Source organism: Colias eurytheme, chromosome 21, assembly GCF_061535395.1.
Source record: "Colias eurytheme isolate Ceu_HAF_F1 chromosome 21, ilColEury1 Martin Lab GWU primary, whole genome shotgun sequence".
NCBI lineage: Eukaryota > Metazoa > Arthropoda > Insecta > Lepidoptera > Pieridae > Colias > Colias eurytheme.
Window position 1 is genome coordinate 4,421,881 of NC_143000.1, and position 13,653 is coordinate 4,435,533.

Genomic DNA, 13,653 nt, shown 5'->3' on the forward strand with positions numbered 1-13,653 from the left:
AATGTAACGTGCTCTAAAGACGCACGGTTTAAAAACATAATAGCTAATAGTTTTCAATAGGATAAGCTAAAAGTCAGAACACGCAAAATAAACGTTTGAACTCTATTTATTTTAACTCTAATTATTATTTATTATTACCATTCTAAATAAATATTCAATTAAACTGTCTGTAAATTGGAGCTTTTACAACCATATGCACAGCCAATACATATTAGTTCAACGACTCTACATTAGGATATTTTTTTATTAATTTTTACGATCAAAGTAAACACAAAAAGAATAACTTAATAATATTATAACTACTCATTTGACATAACCAAATATAATACGGTATTTAAAAGCATATATTATAGTAGTTATGTTAAACAACCACACCCATGGACAATCTTTTTAATTCTTATAATGTTCAGAAAGTAGCAAAGTCCACTTGAGATTCAGACAAAGATTAAATGGTTGAATGTCTCTTTGTTTGTATGATAGATTAAAATTATAAGCCTCCAGATATAATACATCACGTAGGTACTAAGATAAAACAAACTAATGTCGTAATATTAGCTAGTTTTATTATAATATAGCAGCTTCTCCTTTCGCTGCAACAGACAATATTAAAAACAAAAGTTGATTAAACGAATGACTCTTTTAGGCCAATGATGGTTGACTTAAAATATCGATTATTAAATGAAACTTCTTTAGGCGCGTTGAGAGTAAAATTTCAAAATCGATTCATGGCAATACTGTCACGTCATGGAGCAAGGTATCTTTGAGTCTTGCCAAAGAAGTTTCACTACTGACACGTGTGATCATAATCGTCACAAAAGGCGACGTACACTGCAGTCAGAGAAAACAAAGTTTCGCAAATATGTCTCCTCATATACTTTTTACTTAACAAGAGTTTATCGTTTAATTAATCATGAATAAAATGCGTATATCGTGAAGACTGCTAATCTAAAATCTTTTCGCTTGCAATAACTAAGAGTCGCTTTTTATTATAATTTTAAGTATTATTTTCATTTGAGTTAACATTTTTTTAGAAATATGTACCTGTACAAAATCTTTGTCATCAACTTAACTTTCTAGCTAAATAAATTCCAGATAAATTTCCCGTATAAAAAAAAATCACCGTGCCATTCAAATAGACATAATTATCGTAAGCTCTATCTTATTTAAATAAAATTCTCTATATATTTTCTCATCTATATTTATTATTTAATCATAATTCAGGACACCTTTAGATTCTAAATACGCAATCTTTATTTTTTTAAAGGAAAATGCAAACGATAATATTACCTACATGAGAAATATATTACGGTAATATATTTCTTATTTCCATCAGTAACGTCATCTTAACATTTTAAAAAGCATGAATTTTAAAAGTAAATTATTAATTTAGGTATATGATAGTTAATTTTCATTTCTCAAGACTATAAGATAGATGAGATAATGCAATGTCTAATAAACTTGAAAATGACTGAGAATAATATAGGTATAAATAGCAAATGCAGTTTTAAAGTCAGTTGCATTATTATATTGTTGGTACTTGATCACAGTGCAAGAGCTTGTACCTCAATAAGGATTTATTTAACGTCTAAGAAAGTAAGTAGCATTTTATTAATTAATTTTGAAAATGGTGTTAGTAAAATATTGAAGTAAATTAGCCGGGTGCCCCAAATTTACATAAATATTTAAATTGAAGATAAAACTATCTATATCACTAAAATTCACACAAACTGGTACAAACATTACCAAACAAAATATCCAAAAATTATCATCCACTAGGGTCCGCCCCGGCTTCGCCCGTGGTACATGTTTACGTTTTCTCTACATAAGAACCATCCTCATACTTCAAGGAATATAATAAAAAAAGAATTATCGAAATCGGTTCAGCCGTTCTCGAGTTATGCGCTTACCAACACATTTTGCGATTCATTTTTATATATAAGAGAAGATTACTTTTATGTTCAACTGACAAGTAAAAATTTGTGCATTAAGGCAAAAGCAGTAAAATGGATAGTTTAAGACCGAGTCCTGTACTACAATTTAATCCAAATCAAATACAAGAAGTACGTAAATTGTTCAACTATGATGATGCCAAGAAACTTGAGCAAGATCTGGACGCCTTCGAAGCCTGGATTGCAAAACAGAATCATTTTCTTGTCAAACGTTTTGGTAAGTAACTATCAGTCATACTGGTTTCTAATGGATTTCACAAAAGTATACCTATTACACGCTAGTGACTTGAATTAATATCCCATACAATATCCCAAATTTTCTTCAAAGGTAAAAAAAAATTAGGATATTAATTAATATTTTCTTGTAGTTATTTTAGTTCATATTCTGATCTAACAAGTTATACGATATAAAAGAACGAAGAATTTTTTCAATTATACCTACATAGCTAGCTTTGAAATGCAGTCCAGAATAATTTTATACCCATATAAATAAATCATAGAAAAGTTCTACACCTGTGTCAGTTGCCTACTTACTACTAAATACATAGATTTCGATTTATTAATACTGAACCAAAAAAGTACTGTATTCATAAAATATGTTTAATTACAGACAGAAACTATTTAGAGCGACTCTTGATAGCCAGCAAGGGTTCCGTGGAGACTGCTAAAAAACGCCTCGACAAATTGTGCTCATTTAGACGAGCATTGCCGGAGTTCTTAACTAACTTTGACATGAAGAATGAGTTCATTCCTAAAAAGAAGTGGTGGTTTGTATATTCATGGATATTGTAGGTATTATATTCGTTGAATTGAACAAATAATTTCATTCCTTAGCAGTTTTATTAGATGCACAATATCATATTGTATAAACTAACGTAAAACGTACATAAAAAATATATAAAAGAAATTGTGTCTGTTTATTATTGATTTTTTAATGATAAAGTTCATACGATTATACCAGGGACGATCACTCTCTACCATAAATATTTAAAAGAAGAGCGTTTGTGTCGAGCATACGTGCCAGAATTGAAACTTCTTTAGCAAGATTCAAAGATACCAAATTCGTCGCCTTACTCCTTGACGTGGCGGTATTGCCTTGACGTCGCCTTGAAATTTTACTATCAACGCGCTTAAGAAGTTTCACTTCAAAATGCAACAACAAAATCTCAAAGAAAACTGATACTTTATTAATGCATTGTTATTCAATTATTTCTGTAAAGCCACACAAGTATCATGCCAAAACCAACAGCCGATAACTACAGAGTCATTGTGACACGCGTCCACGATCCTGAGGCGGCGGACTCTGTAGATTTCATGCACTACTACAGGTTTTGTATAGCGGTAAGAACTAATCAACTAAATTTTGAAGTATGAAGCATCTCATCGGACTCTCCATTTTTAATATTCATAGTACCTATATTTGTACCAAATAAAATCTGAAAGTACTGGACCGCTATTAAAACTTCTTCTTCCAAAATAAATTGTTAAGAGTAACATTCGCTATATTTTTCGTCATACACTACGTACATATACTGCCTACATATTATTATATAGAAACAACTGCAAATCTAACCAAATCTTTATCAATAACAATTCATTATTTATCTGTTTATTAAAATACTTAACAATTAATAATTATATAATACAATTTTAGATGCTGGACTACATGTTCAACCGTGACTACAACGCTGGTTACGAAGTAGTCTTTGACACTAGAAACTACACTCTCGGTGTCGTATCTAAATTGAACCCACTTGCTATGAGAAAAGCTGTTTCTATTTATTTGGTAAGATTTTTATATTTGCGTTGTTAATTAAGGAACTTTTGCTTTGGTTCGCAAAAAATTGTAAAATCATTTCCCAAGTGAGATGAATCTACTATTTTCTTTGAGAACATTATCAGGATGAAAACATTATAATGTTCTATCTACAATATTAGATACATTCTGTCATAATAAAACTTAGTTATTGCATAGCATGCCTTCAAGCCACACCTCCTTGTCCGTCGGAGTGGGGAGCGTAAGGTTTTTTCGTAACGGAATTTCTGGATTCGGTCCCCGCGCTCAAGGCCCGCGATAGAAGCTATGCAATAGCTTAAAAATTGCGTGTTTACTACAGAACATATATAATAGCACGTTACAATATCATGGACTATAGGTATTGGTATAGGTATATTTATACCTACATAAAGAACTATAATATAATAGGACTACAAATTATCGTCAGCATCATCAGACATTTTTATAATTTCAGGAAGCCATAAGTTTGAGATTAAAATACTTGCATGTAATAAGCGGATCGAGGCTGTTCGATGCAATTTTAAAAATTCTCAAACAAGCAATGACTGAGAAGTTGACACATAGAATTATCGTCCACGACAGTATGGAGTCACTCCATAAATATGTTTCACCAGACATTTTACCCGCAGACTATGGTGGCAAGGACAAATGTCTTAAGGATTTATTTGGTAAGATCTGGGGCTTTCGGTTTAAAGAACTTTATTAATCTCATAAACAAGAACAATACAACATGATCTTTTACAAATATGAGAAATAACAATTTTGCAGTTAGTATAACACAATCAGCTATCGAAATTAGTTAAGTATGTCCTTAATTTATTTTTAAAAATAGTAATTGATGAGGATTCTTTAATTGCTTTAGGCAAGCTATTGTACAATTGTGCTCCCTCAAATCTTAAGTTTCTCTTACCGTATAGAGTTCTTATAAATGGTAATTCAAGGTTATCACTCTTTCGTGTGTGGTATTTGTGGGATTTTTTGTTTAGTGTTATTTGTGTTTTTATATTATTAGATAGAATATTTTTAATCAGTATGCATGTGTGATATTTATATAATTTATTCAAATCAAACAATTTGGTACGGAAGTATAGATCCTTTGTTGGCGTTAAAAAATTAAAGTTAAAAAGGATTTTTATTAGTTTGTTTTGCGTAATTTGTAGTTTTTTTTAAATTAGTAGGCTTTAAAGATAGAAGTCGTAGAAACTAGTGCATAAAGCACCATAAAAAGAGGTTAAACGATATTATAATAGTTGTGGTTTGGGTTATTATGTAATCTCTTGCTCTCGTCAAACACAAGGAAAGGAAAAAATGTGTGAAATGAAACCGAATCTACTCTTCGATCTATCTTTTATTTAGAGACTTTGCTTTTTTCTTCCAATTTTTGTATAATTTTTGCATACAGAGATTTACAACGAATATTCGTCTATGGTACTTAGTTGTAAACTGTAGTCGCCATATCAGTATAATATTTTACGCTTTCAGAAGCATTTCTCGATGAAATGTGTACCGATGAAAATATTGAACATCTCAAGGAATCGGAGAAAGCCAAAACGGATGAATCGCACAGAATCACGCTCAAGTTTGACGAAGAGTATCTGGGAATGCCGGGATCTTTCAAAACATTATGTGTTGATTAATATAAAATATTGAGGGCCAGTTTCATGACTTGGTGATAAAGTTATCTACTGATAGCCTATGTACATGACTTGTTTTTTATATATAAGTTCATACATTATTTTAATTAAGTTTATATAGAATTCCAGAAGTTGTTGGGTTGTGTTTGGGTTTTCATTATGTTATCAATATATATTATCATTCCTCTTGGTTGCCATTGCAGGTATTTTATTATTGAGGGTTTGGGCTTATCATTTCAAATTGTCGAAGGTAAATCTGTGTTAAATTATATTATCGTTTCAAAATTCTATAGTGTTTTCTTTTTTTAAATACCTACCTAGCTTTCCGTCCGCGGTTTCGTCCGCTTCGTCTAATATTTAACAAATCATAACATCACTAAAACCTTCTTCGAAAACCATTCTATCTGATCAACAAACTGCATCATCATACCATTGCGTAATGATTTACCTACTATCTAAGCATACATTTGTTTTGTAATTTATACGATGTAGTGATATTCTAAAATTATAAATATTTTTCAGGCTTATAAAACTAACCCAACTAACTTGTATAGACTGGAATTGTTATCCTTTACAATACTAATATTACTACTACTACTACTACACACTACTACTACTACTACTTACTACTTACTATTACTACTATTTCTAAATCTTAATTATGATCAATAAAGTTCACGTATTTAATGACAAGCACGTGACCACATTAAAATTTGATATTAATTTCATTAAATTATTATGGTATTATCTCATACGTGGTGGAGTGTGTTGAATAATGTTTGTTTATTTTAAAGAAAATTTACTTGTTAATATCACATTAGGTATTACATAAGACGGGGAAGAAAAGGTCTTTATTTTTAATAATTAACAAAGTCACGTCTGTGTTTTTAATAATTATTTAAATCTGTCTTTTCATTTTATTCACTTATAATTATTATTGTTCGAAGAAATAATTTTCAATACTCTTTAACTTTTTAGCAAATGCCGTTTCAAAATGTAACCCAATTTTACACTACTCTCACTATTATGTAGTTAATCTCAAGCATTGTTTAATCTTGCACTTTATTGACTATAAATTATTATAATATTATGAGAGTCTAGAATGAATCTCAAGGGAGCAAGTGTGTCGTCTGAATTACCAGATCCTTAATAAGACATAGAATACAACCCGTTATAAGCCTTATTTAATAATATTTATAGTTTATAGGTACCTCTAAAAATAATAGAAAAATGTCTTGTTGTTGCATGATAATAACATTCGTTTATAAGTAATAATTAATGATCAATTATAGCTCGAAAATCTCTTGTAAATTATGCGTTTTTTATTGGAGGACGATGGATATTTCAGCAGAGAACAGATTCTATTAACTAAACCCAACACAGGGTTTGAATTCAACCATTGAGTTTGGCATTCCTATCAAAATAAAACATTTGTTAGATAAAAAACGATCAGTGATTAAATGCATATTTGCAAATAACTTCGACCTCGGAGATGTTTATTACCCATTGCAACACAATACACACAAAATCGAGGCTTGTCTCTCCATTCGAGCATTATACATTAATTATGAAGATTCCTATAATCACTCATCTTTCACGATAATTATTAACGGTAGTAACTACTAATATAATATTTAGTCAATTAAAAAAAATATGTATAATGTAGAGATACGACGATACTCGACTGAGTCAACATTTTAATGATTATTTTTGCCATTTGACATCTCCAAAAATTAGGAAAGTTTTATGACTATTTTTTTAACATTCCCCCTCCCTGCTAACAATGTGTATAACAGAAAGAACAAAAAGGGCAGTATTTTAGTGTCGTAATTAATTTTAAAAGGATAAACAACAGTGGCTGCTACTGTGTTTAGTGTGCCTAGAGCTTTTTTGGATTTTATTTAAGTCCTTTAAACGAGTAAGTACGTTTTTTTATTAATTCTTTAGTTCTAATGTTATACGTATTAGCCGTCAAGTTTAAGATTATTTTTTTGAACATTTCATACTATTTTATGTGTTTACATAACAAATCAAACATGGACATAATATACCTTCAGAATTTGAAATTTGTAATTTCTATTGGTTTACTAAAAATAGGTACTAGAAATTTAATTACCAACATAATATACTAAGTTAGACCTGCTAAGAAAAAGATTGGGTAAGATCTTTTTTCTAGTGATATTATGTTGTGTAAAATATCCACTCATTATAATATTAGCTAGCGAAATTAAATGATCAAATTGTTAAATATCCAATTTATACGACAGGCTTCGTGCATACAAACACAATCAAAATGGAGAGTATACCACCGAGTGCAATTTTGGAAAATCGTCCAAATCAACTACAAGAAGTAAGAAAATTATTCAACTATGAAGATATCAAAAAACTCAATCAAGATCTGGACACCTTCGAAGCCTGGATTGCAAAACAAAACCATTTTCTTGTTAAACGTTTTGGTAAGTACCTATCAATCAAAAAAGACAGTAGACAGAAGTTTTGGTATATTATGTAAACTTTATTATAAGTCAATACAAAGTAAAATAATAATCATTGAATATCATTCCTATGTTATGTGCCTATAATATTACTAGTGGTCCGCCCTGGCTTCGCCCGTGGTACCTACATGTTTAAACTATCCTATCTCTCAAGTTGGATCGAACTGCACATGGTGTGCGAATTTTATTATAATTGGTTAAGTGGTTTACGAGTCCATTTAGGACAAACATTGTGACACGAGATTTATATATATATTATATATAAGATTAGATGTATATTATTAAAATAGTAAAGGCAATTGGATATAATATTTCTTAGTACCAATCTATGAGTTATCATTATTTATACATTTAATAAACATTTGGTTAATTAATTTCAACTGAAACTAAATTGTGGTTTTAAGTGGTCTATATTTTAATCAGTAGCTAAATATACAATCACTGTTTTTGTCAATACAGATTTTAATTAACCATAACTAAATACATATTTCAGCGAAATCTACTCACACTGGTTTATTTTAACGAGTTTTAATGAAGCTAGTAAATTAAATTAATGTACTTGTTTGTTTGCAGACAGAAATTATCTAGAACGTCTTCTGATAGCAAGCAAGGGTTCCGTAGAGACAGCTAAAAAACGGCTCGACAAATTGTGCTCATTTAGGCGAGCATTGCCGGAGTACTTAACGAATTATGACATGAGGAATGAATTCATTCCTAAGTTGAAGTGGTGGTACGTATTTTCATATTAATTTAATTCTTCTAGTTTAAAGCAAAAATCTCTATATAAAACGTTAAAAATGTCAACATAATCTTTTCTACTTATAAATATCATATTCTAGGCTACTTTGCAGGATTGCAGTATCTATACTAAGATCTATATTAATAATAAAGCTGAAGAGTTTGTTTGTTTGTTTGAACGCGCTAATCTCGGGAACTACTGGTCCGATTTGAGAGGTTATATAGAAAGCCCATTTATCGAGGAAGGCTATAGGCTATATAATATTATCATCTCGCTGAGACCAAAAGGAGCGGAGCACTGCGGGTAAAACCGCGGAGCACAGCTAGTATTTAAATGTATAATATATTAAATAACACTAATTTGTTTATAGCCACACAACTATACTGCCGAAACCCACACCTGATTACCACAGAGTGTTTTTAACTTGCGCGCACAACCCAGACGCGACGGAGCATGTAGATTTCATGCAATACTACAGGTTTTGTATATCGGTAAGTATCCAAGGCTATAGATTTTCTTTAATTACTATTGATACATCTAAGAGATCACACGCATTATCTTGAATTGTCATGATGGTTTCTGTTACATGCAAATCTATTTGTATAAATAAATTAGCAATTATTGTAATTTGTCAATATTTTGCAAATCAATTCATTGAATTTAGTTAAGTTCTTTATCTAGTAGGTACTTTAACTTTGATCTCTGTGTCTTAATTTCTCACTCAGCCAATGGCATCATTTTAAATATTCTTATTGTTAAAACATTAGGTATGTATATCCCAGTACTCTCTCTTTATCGGAGCTGAAACAATAATTTATAATTTTTTAAATTTCTATAACGTTACTTATAAAAATTTTCAGTTGATGGACTACATGTTCAACCACGACTACAACGCTGGCTACGAAGTTATATTTGATACGAGAAACTACACTCTCGGTGTCGTATCTAAATTGAACCCACTTGCTATGAAAAAAGCTGCTGCTATTTACTTGGTAAGTCCTTGATAAGAAACGATAATAGAAATAGAGTTTTACTCTTTAAAGTGACGCTGGATAAATAACGTAGGATGATGCAAAATAGATGTAATATGCATTACAACGAATTATTTTAAAGATCGTGTTTTATAATAAAATCTATTAATTAGTAAGGCGGTTTTAATAGCATTTAATTCATGGGTTCAATCAAAGTACAGATGCTTTTAGTTGTAATATTATATGAGTCAATAGGATAGCCGATAGCCCAATAGCCTTCCTTGGTGATTGGGCTATCACATAAACACCGAAAGAATTTTTCAAATCGGACCAGTGGTTCCTAAGATTAGCGCGCTCAAACAAACAAACAAACTCTGCAGCTTTATAATATTAGTATTTAGTATAGATTTGTCATTATCAAAAGTAGTTTACTATTGATGTATATGCTTTTGTCTCTATAAACAGAACATGAACTTATAATAATCACCATCAATAATATTTTTTGAATATTTTCAGGAAGCAATTAGTATGAGATTGAAACATTTGCACGTTATAAGTGGATCTAAACTATTTGATGTTGTTTTAACAATCATAAAACAAGCTCTAACAGAGAAACTGTCACATAGAGTTGTCGTCCATGACAATCTTGAATCACTCCACAAATACATTTCTCCAGAAATTTTACCAGCTGATTATGGTGGTCAGGACAAACGAACCCTTAAAGAAATGTGCGGTAAGAATTTGTATATATGTTATAGGCAAACTCCGAAGCTCCGGCGCTCCTAGGTTGGACTGGTCAATCCTCAGGTCAGACTGAATGACTTAGTCAAAGCCCAAACAAATGTAAATTTTCGGCCTTTGACTAAACAATTTTCGTCAAACCTGGGAGAGACTAATTTGGTCAGGCAAACGTCAAAACACAATTTTATTAAATCGGGGTTTGACGAGTCAAACTCCGATATAGGTATGAAGTGTCTTATCTTCGTATATTTGGAAGCAGCTTTCAAGTCTTAAGAATCGCTTAACTCTGCCAGTTCTGACACCTGATTGGTCAGCTTACGTGATTTTCACTTTTATATTTGAGATGCTTTGAGAGAATGCCGTGTGGTAATGTGGTGTGTAAAGCATCTACAGACGCTCCGATTTGGTTGGTGCCAACCATATTGGAACCGACATGGCAACCATTCCAACATTGCTACAGATTGTCCGACGGTTGGCCTTCCAACTGTCAGTTGACCATAGAGTAATATGTCAGTTGACCATAGTACGAAGAGAATGGGCTAAATTCTACTATAGAAATAGAGAAAATTACAGTCATATGCGGCTCTTATAACTTATTTTTTAAGGTTTTTAATGTAGCCGCACTGTCAATTTTTTTAATACTTCTAACATAATAAAATACGCTTGATTTCTGGCATCTCTATTTGCGTAATCTTTGTTACTTAAGTCCCACAAACAGGGAAAGTCTTTATATAGTTCCAGTAATTTTATTAATATGTCACGGTCGGTGACCGTAACTCCCTCGGCGTTCACGTTGACGTCCTACACCGGCGGCGTTGCAAATGTGAATGAGCCAATTACCTATATTACTCTATGGAATGAGCCGATTTGGTCGGAACAAAGCTTCCACACGTTCCAATTTGGTTGGATCGGATAGGAAGTTGGTTTGGTCGGTATTGCTGGCGCATCCGACCACGTCAAACCAATATTAATAATAATTATGTCGGACCGACCGCTCTCTACACTTTCCGATTTGGTCGTGGTCGGATGGTTGGCACCAACCAAATCGGAGCGTCTGTAGATGCATTTAGGCCCGCCTTTTGTACGATGTGCAATAAAGTATAAAATAAATAAATAAATGCTTTGGAATATACGGAGGTTAGTTTGTATAAGATTAAGTATAAAAAAATAACATTTTAAAAATTTTGATGTTTATTGTTTTAATAATTTCTTAAGTAATTAAAATGAAAAATTAATCATTTTTCTGACATGGTGAGGCATTAACTTTAATGTTAATTGTTTTAATAATTTCTTAGGTAATTAAAGTGACAAATTAATCATTTTTCTGACATGGTGAGGCATTAATGTTAATTGTTTTAATAATTTCTTAGGTAATTAAAATGAAAAATTAATCTTTATTCTGGCATGGTGAGGCATTATGACATTTAGAATTGCACAATACATTAGACCTTTTACATTTGCATAATTTTGAAGAGCATTTTTTATTGCAGTGGCATTTTATAAAGCCTTGGCCACCAAATTTTGAATCCTTTGCACTGATTTCTCTAAGAGACAGCCGAACGTCAGGCACATCTTCGATCTTAAGAAATTTTTTAACGTTTGACCGAGAATTGCAGTCGCTTCTAGGATTGACTAGGCCAAAACCGAAACAGAATAATTTACTTTCGACGTTTGACTGAAAAGTTAGGAGCTCCTGGGTTTGACTAAAAATACTTCAGGCAAAGGACGAAATTGAAATGTATTTCGGGGATTGCCTGATGGCTTTGGCCAAACCTAGGATAAACCAGTCCTTCCGCGAAGAGACTGTGTATCGGACTTTGACTATAACATATATATAGCGTTACATTTTTGTAAAAACCAAGTGACGAGACAATTTTCGACCTGCGTAAGGCTTAAGAACACCTGTTTATAATATTCAAATAAATAATGCTCTACCTATTCACTGATATTTTGATTCCTTTGCTAATAGAAATATAGGTAGCTTCATTGGTCTCCGTATATCTTTATTAGGAAGGTCTACTCAGAAAGGGCAGCGTCGCGAAGCAACTACTGCGCGAAGCATCTCGGTCTATGTGGACGTGGCTCTATCGAGGAAATTACAGTAATTGCTTCATGATGCTGCTCTCTATGTGTGGACCCGCCTTATAGCTATTCAATAATTCAACTATGCCTTATATTTTACCGTTTCAGAGAATACTCTCAAAGAGCTGTGTACTGATGAACATATTGAGCATTTCAAGGAAACTGAGAAAGCTATGACGGACGAATCTCACAGAATCACGCTCAAATTCGACGAAGAGTATCTGGGAATGCCTGGGTCTTTTAAAACATTGTGTGTTGATTAAATTTGTAAAGTTTTTATAGTAATTGTCCAAAGTTATTGTTAATTTATTAATTGTTATGGGCTAGGTGTTTTTGTTACAATATAACACACATATTGATGTAATTAATTTCACTATGGTTTAGGCTGACCGATGTTTGTTGGTGGTTACAATAAATTATTATATTGGAAAATGAAGTTTTATTGGAACATTTTTTTTTAACATTAGGTGTTCCTGATATTAAAAATACGTTACTTTGTTGATACGTTGTTGATAAATTCACTTGTGATTTTCAAGTTTTAATTCCTTGTGAGAGTAGATATTGTGATTTTTGCAATGCACGTCTAGTTAAATAAATTTTATTTATGTGTCTAAAGTCTAAATAATACAATAATTTATCACTTAAAATTTTGCTTATTTTATAGTTATGCTTAGTAAACTGTCCGAAAACATTTTTATTACAATAGTAAGATCTAAGATTTGTATCATTTCCATATCTATATAACTACTGCCATGATGATATCAACAAGGTTGTTAAGATTTTGTATTTATGGAAACTTGTCTAAAATAAAAATTTATTTTATTTATTTATAATTCTTTATTGTGCAAAATATGATCAAACAATTATACAAAAGGAAGTAGTAATACAAAAGCATAATTTGCCCAAAAGGCGGCCTTATTGCTAAACAGCAATCTCTACCAGGCAACCTGGCGGTTTATCTAAAACTTATGAGCGAAATCAGGCAAAAAGTACATTATATTATAAAAATAACATTCCGAGCTATCAAGATTTGACGAATCACCTGATACATAGACGATCGTGCAATCAATCCTGCAATGAGGTGGGGAAAATCAAGCAGAAAATTCTTTAGAATGCCAATGCACGTATTGTTTAGGTAAATACGACATAAACAATATATTAAACGATTAAGGGCTGATTATTCAATCCTCGGTTAAAACATAATATTCGTCGAATAATGTATAAAACTATCATTTTAAAAACGT

The 13,653-nt window shown here is 31.5% G+C and overlaps 2 protein-coding genes across 3 annotated transcripts; both read left to right on the forward strand.

The window, feature by feature from the left end:
- Nucleotides 1–1,951: 1,951 nt before the first annotated feature.
- LOC149899055 (uncharacterized) lies at nucleotides 1,952–5,647 on the forward strand. Of its 2 annotated transcripts, none has more exons than XM_090114792.1 (6): nucleotides 1,952–2,166; nucleotides 2,560–2,716; nucleotides 3,170–3,290; nucleotides 3,604–3,735; nucleotides 4,202–4,415; nucleotides 5,230–5,647. In XM_090114792.1, exons 1-6 carry the CDS (start codon nucleotides 2,004–2,006, stop codon nucleotides 5,382–5,384), a joined length of 942 nt encoding a protein of 313 aa, XP_089970918.1. In that variant the 5' UTR covers nucleotides 1,952–2,003; the 3' UTR covers nucleotides 5,385–5,647. The 2 variants fall into 2 exon arrangements, with proteins under 2 accessions (XP_089970918.1, XP_089970919.1); XM_090114793.1 differs by having other exon boundaries at nucleotides 5,233–5,647.
- A 2,003-nt stretch (nucleotides 5,648–7,650) lies between these two features.
- LOC149899056 (alpha-tocopherol transfer protein-like) lies at nucleotides 7,651–12,841 on the forward strand. The gene is made up of 6 exons (XM_090114796.1): nucleotides 7,651–7,837; nucleotides 8,450–8,606; nucleotides 8,986–9,106; nucleotides 9,476–9,607; nucleotides 10,103–10,319; nucleotides 12,518–12,841. The coding sequence occupies exons 1-6, from the start codon at nucleotides 7,675–7,677 to the stop codon at nucleotides 12,670–12,672; spliced, it is 945 nt and encodes a 314-aa protein (XP_089970922.1). The 5' UTR covers nucleotides 7,651–7,674; the 3' UTR covers nucleotides 12,673–12,841.
- The last annotated feature ends 812 nt before the right edge of the window (nucleotides 12,842–13,653 follow it).

Coding starts and splice junctions, on each gene's coding strand:
- LOC149899056 (XM_090114796.1), top strand. CDS start 7,675: ATGGAGAGTATACCACCGAGTGCAATTTTGGAAAATCGTCCAAATCAA. Junction 9,107..9,475: donor ACTACAGGTTTTGTATATCG/GTAAGTATCCAA, acceptor AAAAATTTTCAG/TTGATGGACTACATGTTCAA. Junction 9,608..10,102: donor AAGCTGCTGCTATTTACTTG/GTAAGTCCTTGA, acceptor GAATATTTTCAG/GAAGCAATTAGTATGAGATT.
- LOC149899055 (XM_090114792.1), top strand. CDS start 2,004: ATGGATAGTTTAAGACCGAGTCCTGTACTACAATTTAATCCAAATCAA. Junction 2,167..2,559: donor TTTTCTTGTCAAACGTTTTG/GTAAGTAACTAT, acceptor GTTTAATTACAG/ACAGAAACTATTTAGAGCGA. Junction 3,736..4,201: donor AAGCTGTTTCTATTTATTTG/GTAAGATTTTTA, acceptor TTATAATTTCAG/GAAGCCATAAGTTTGAGATT.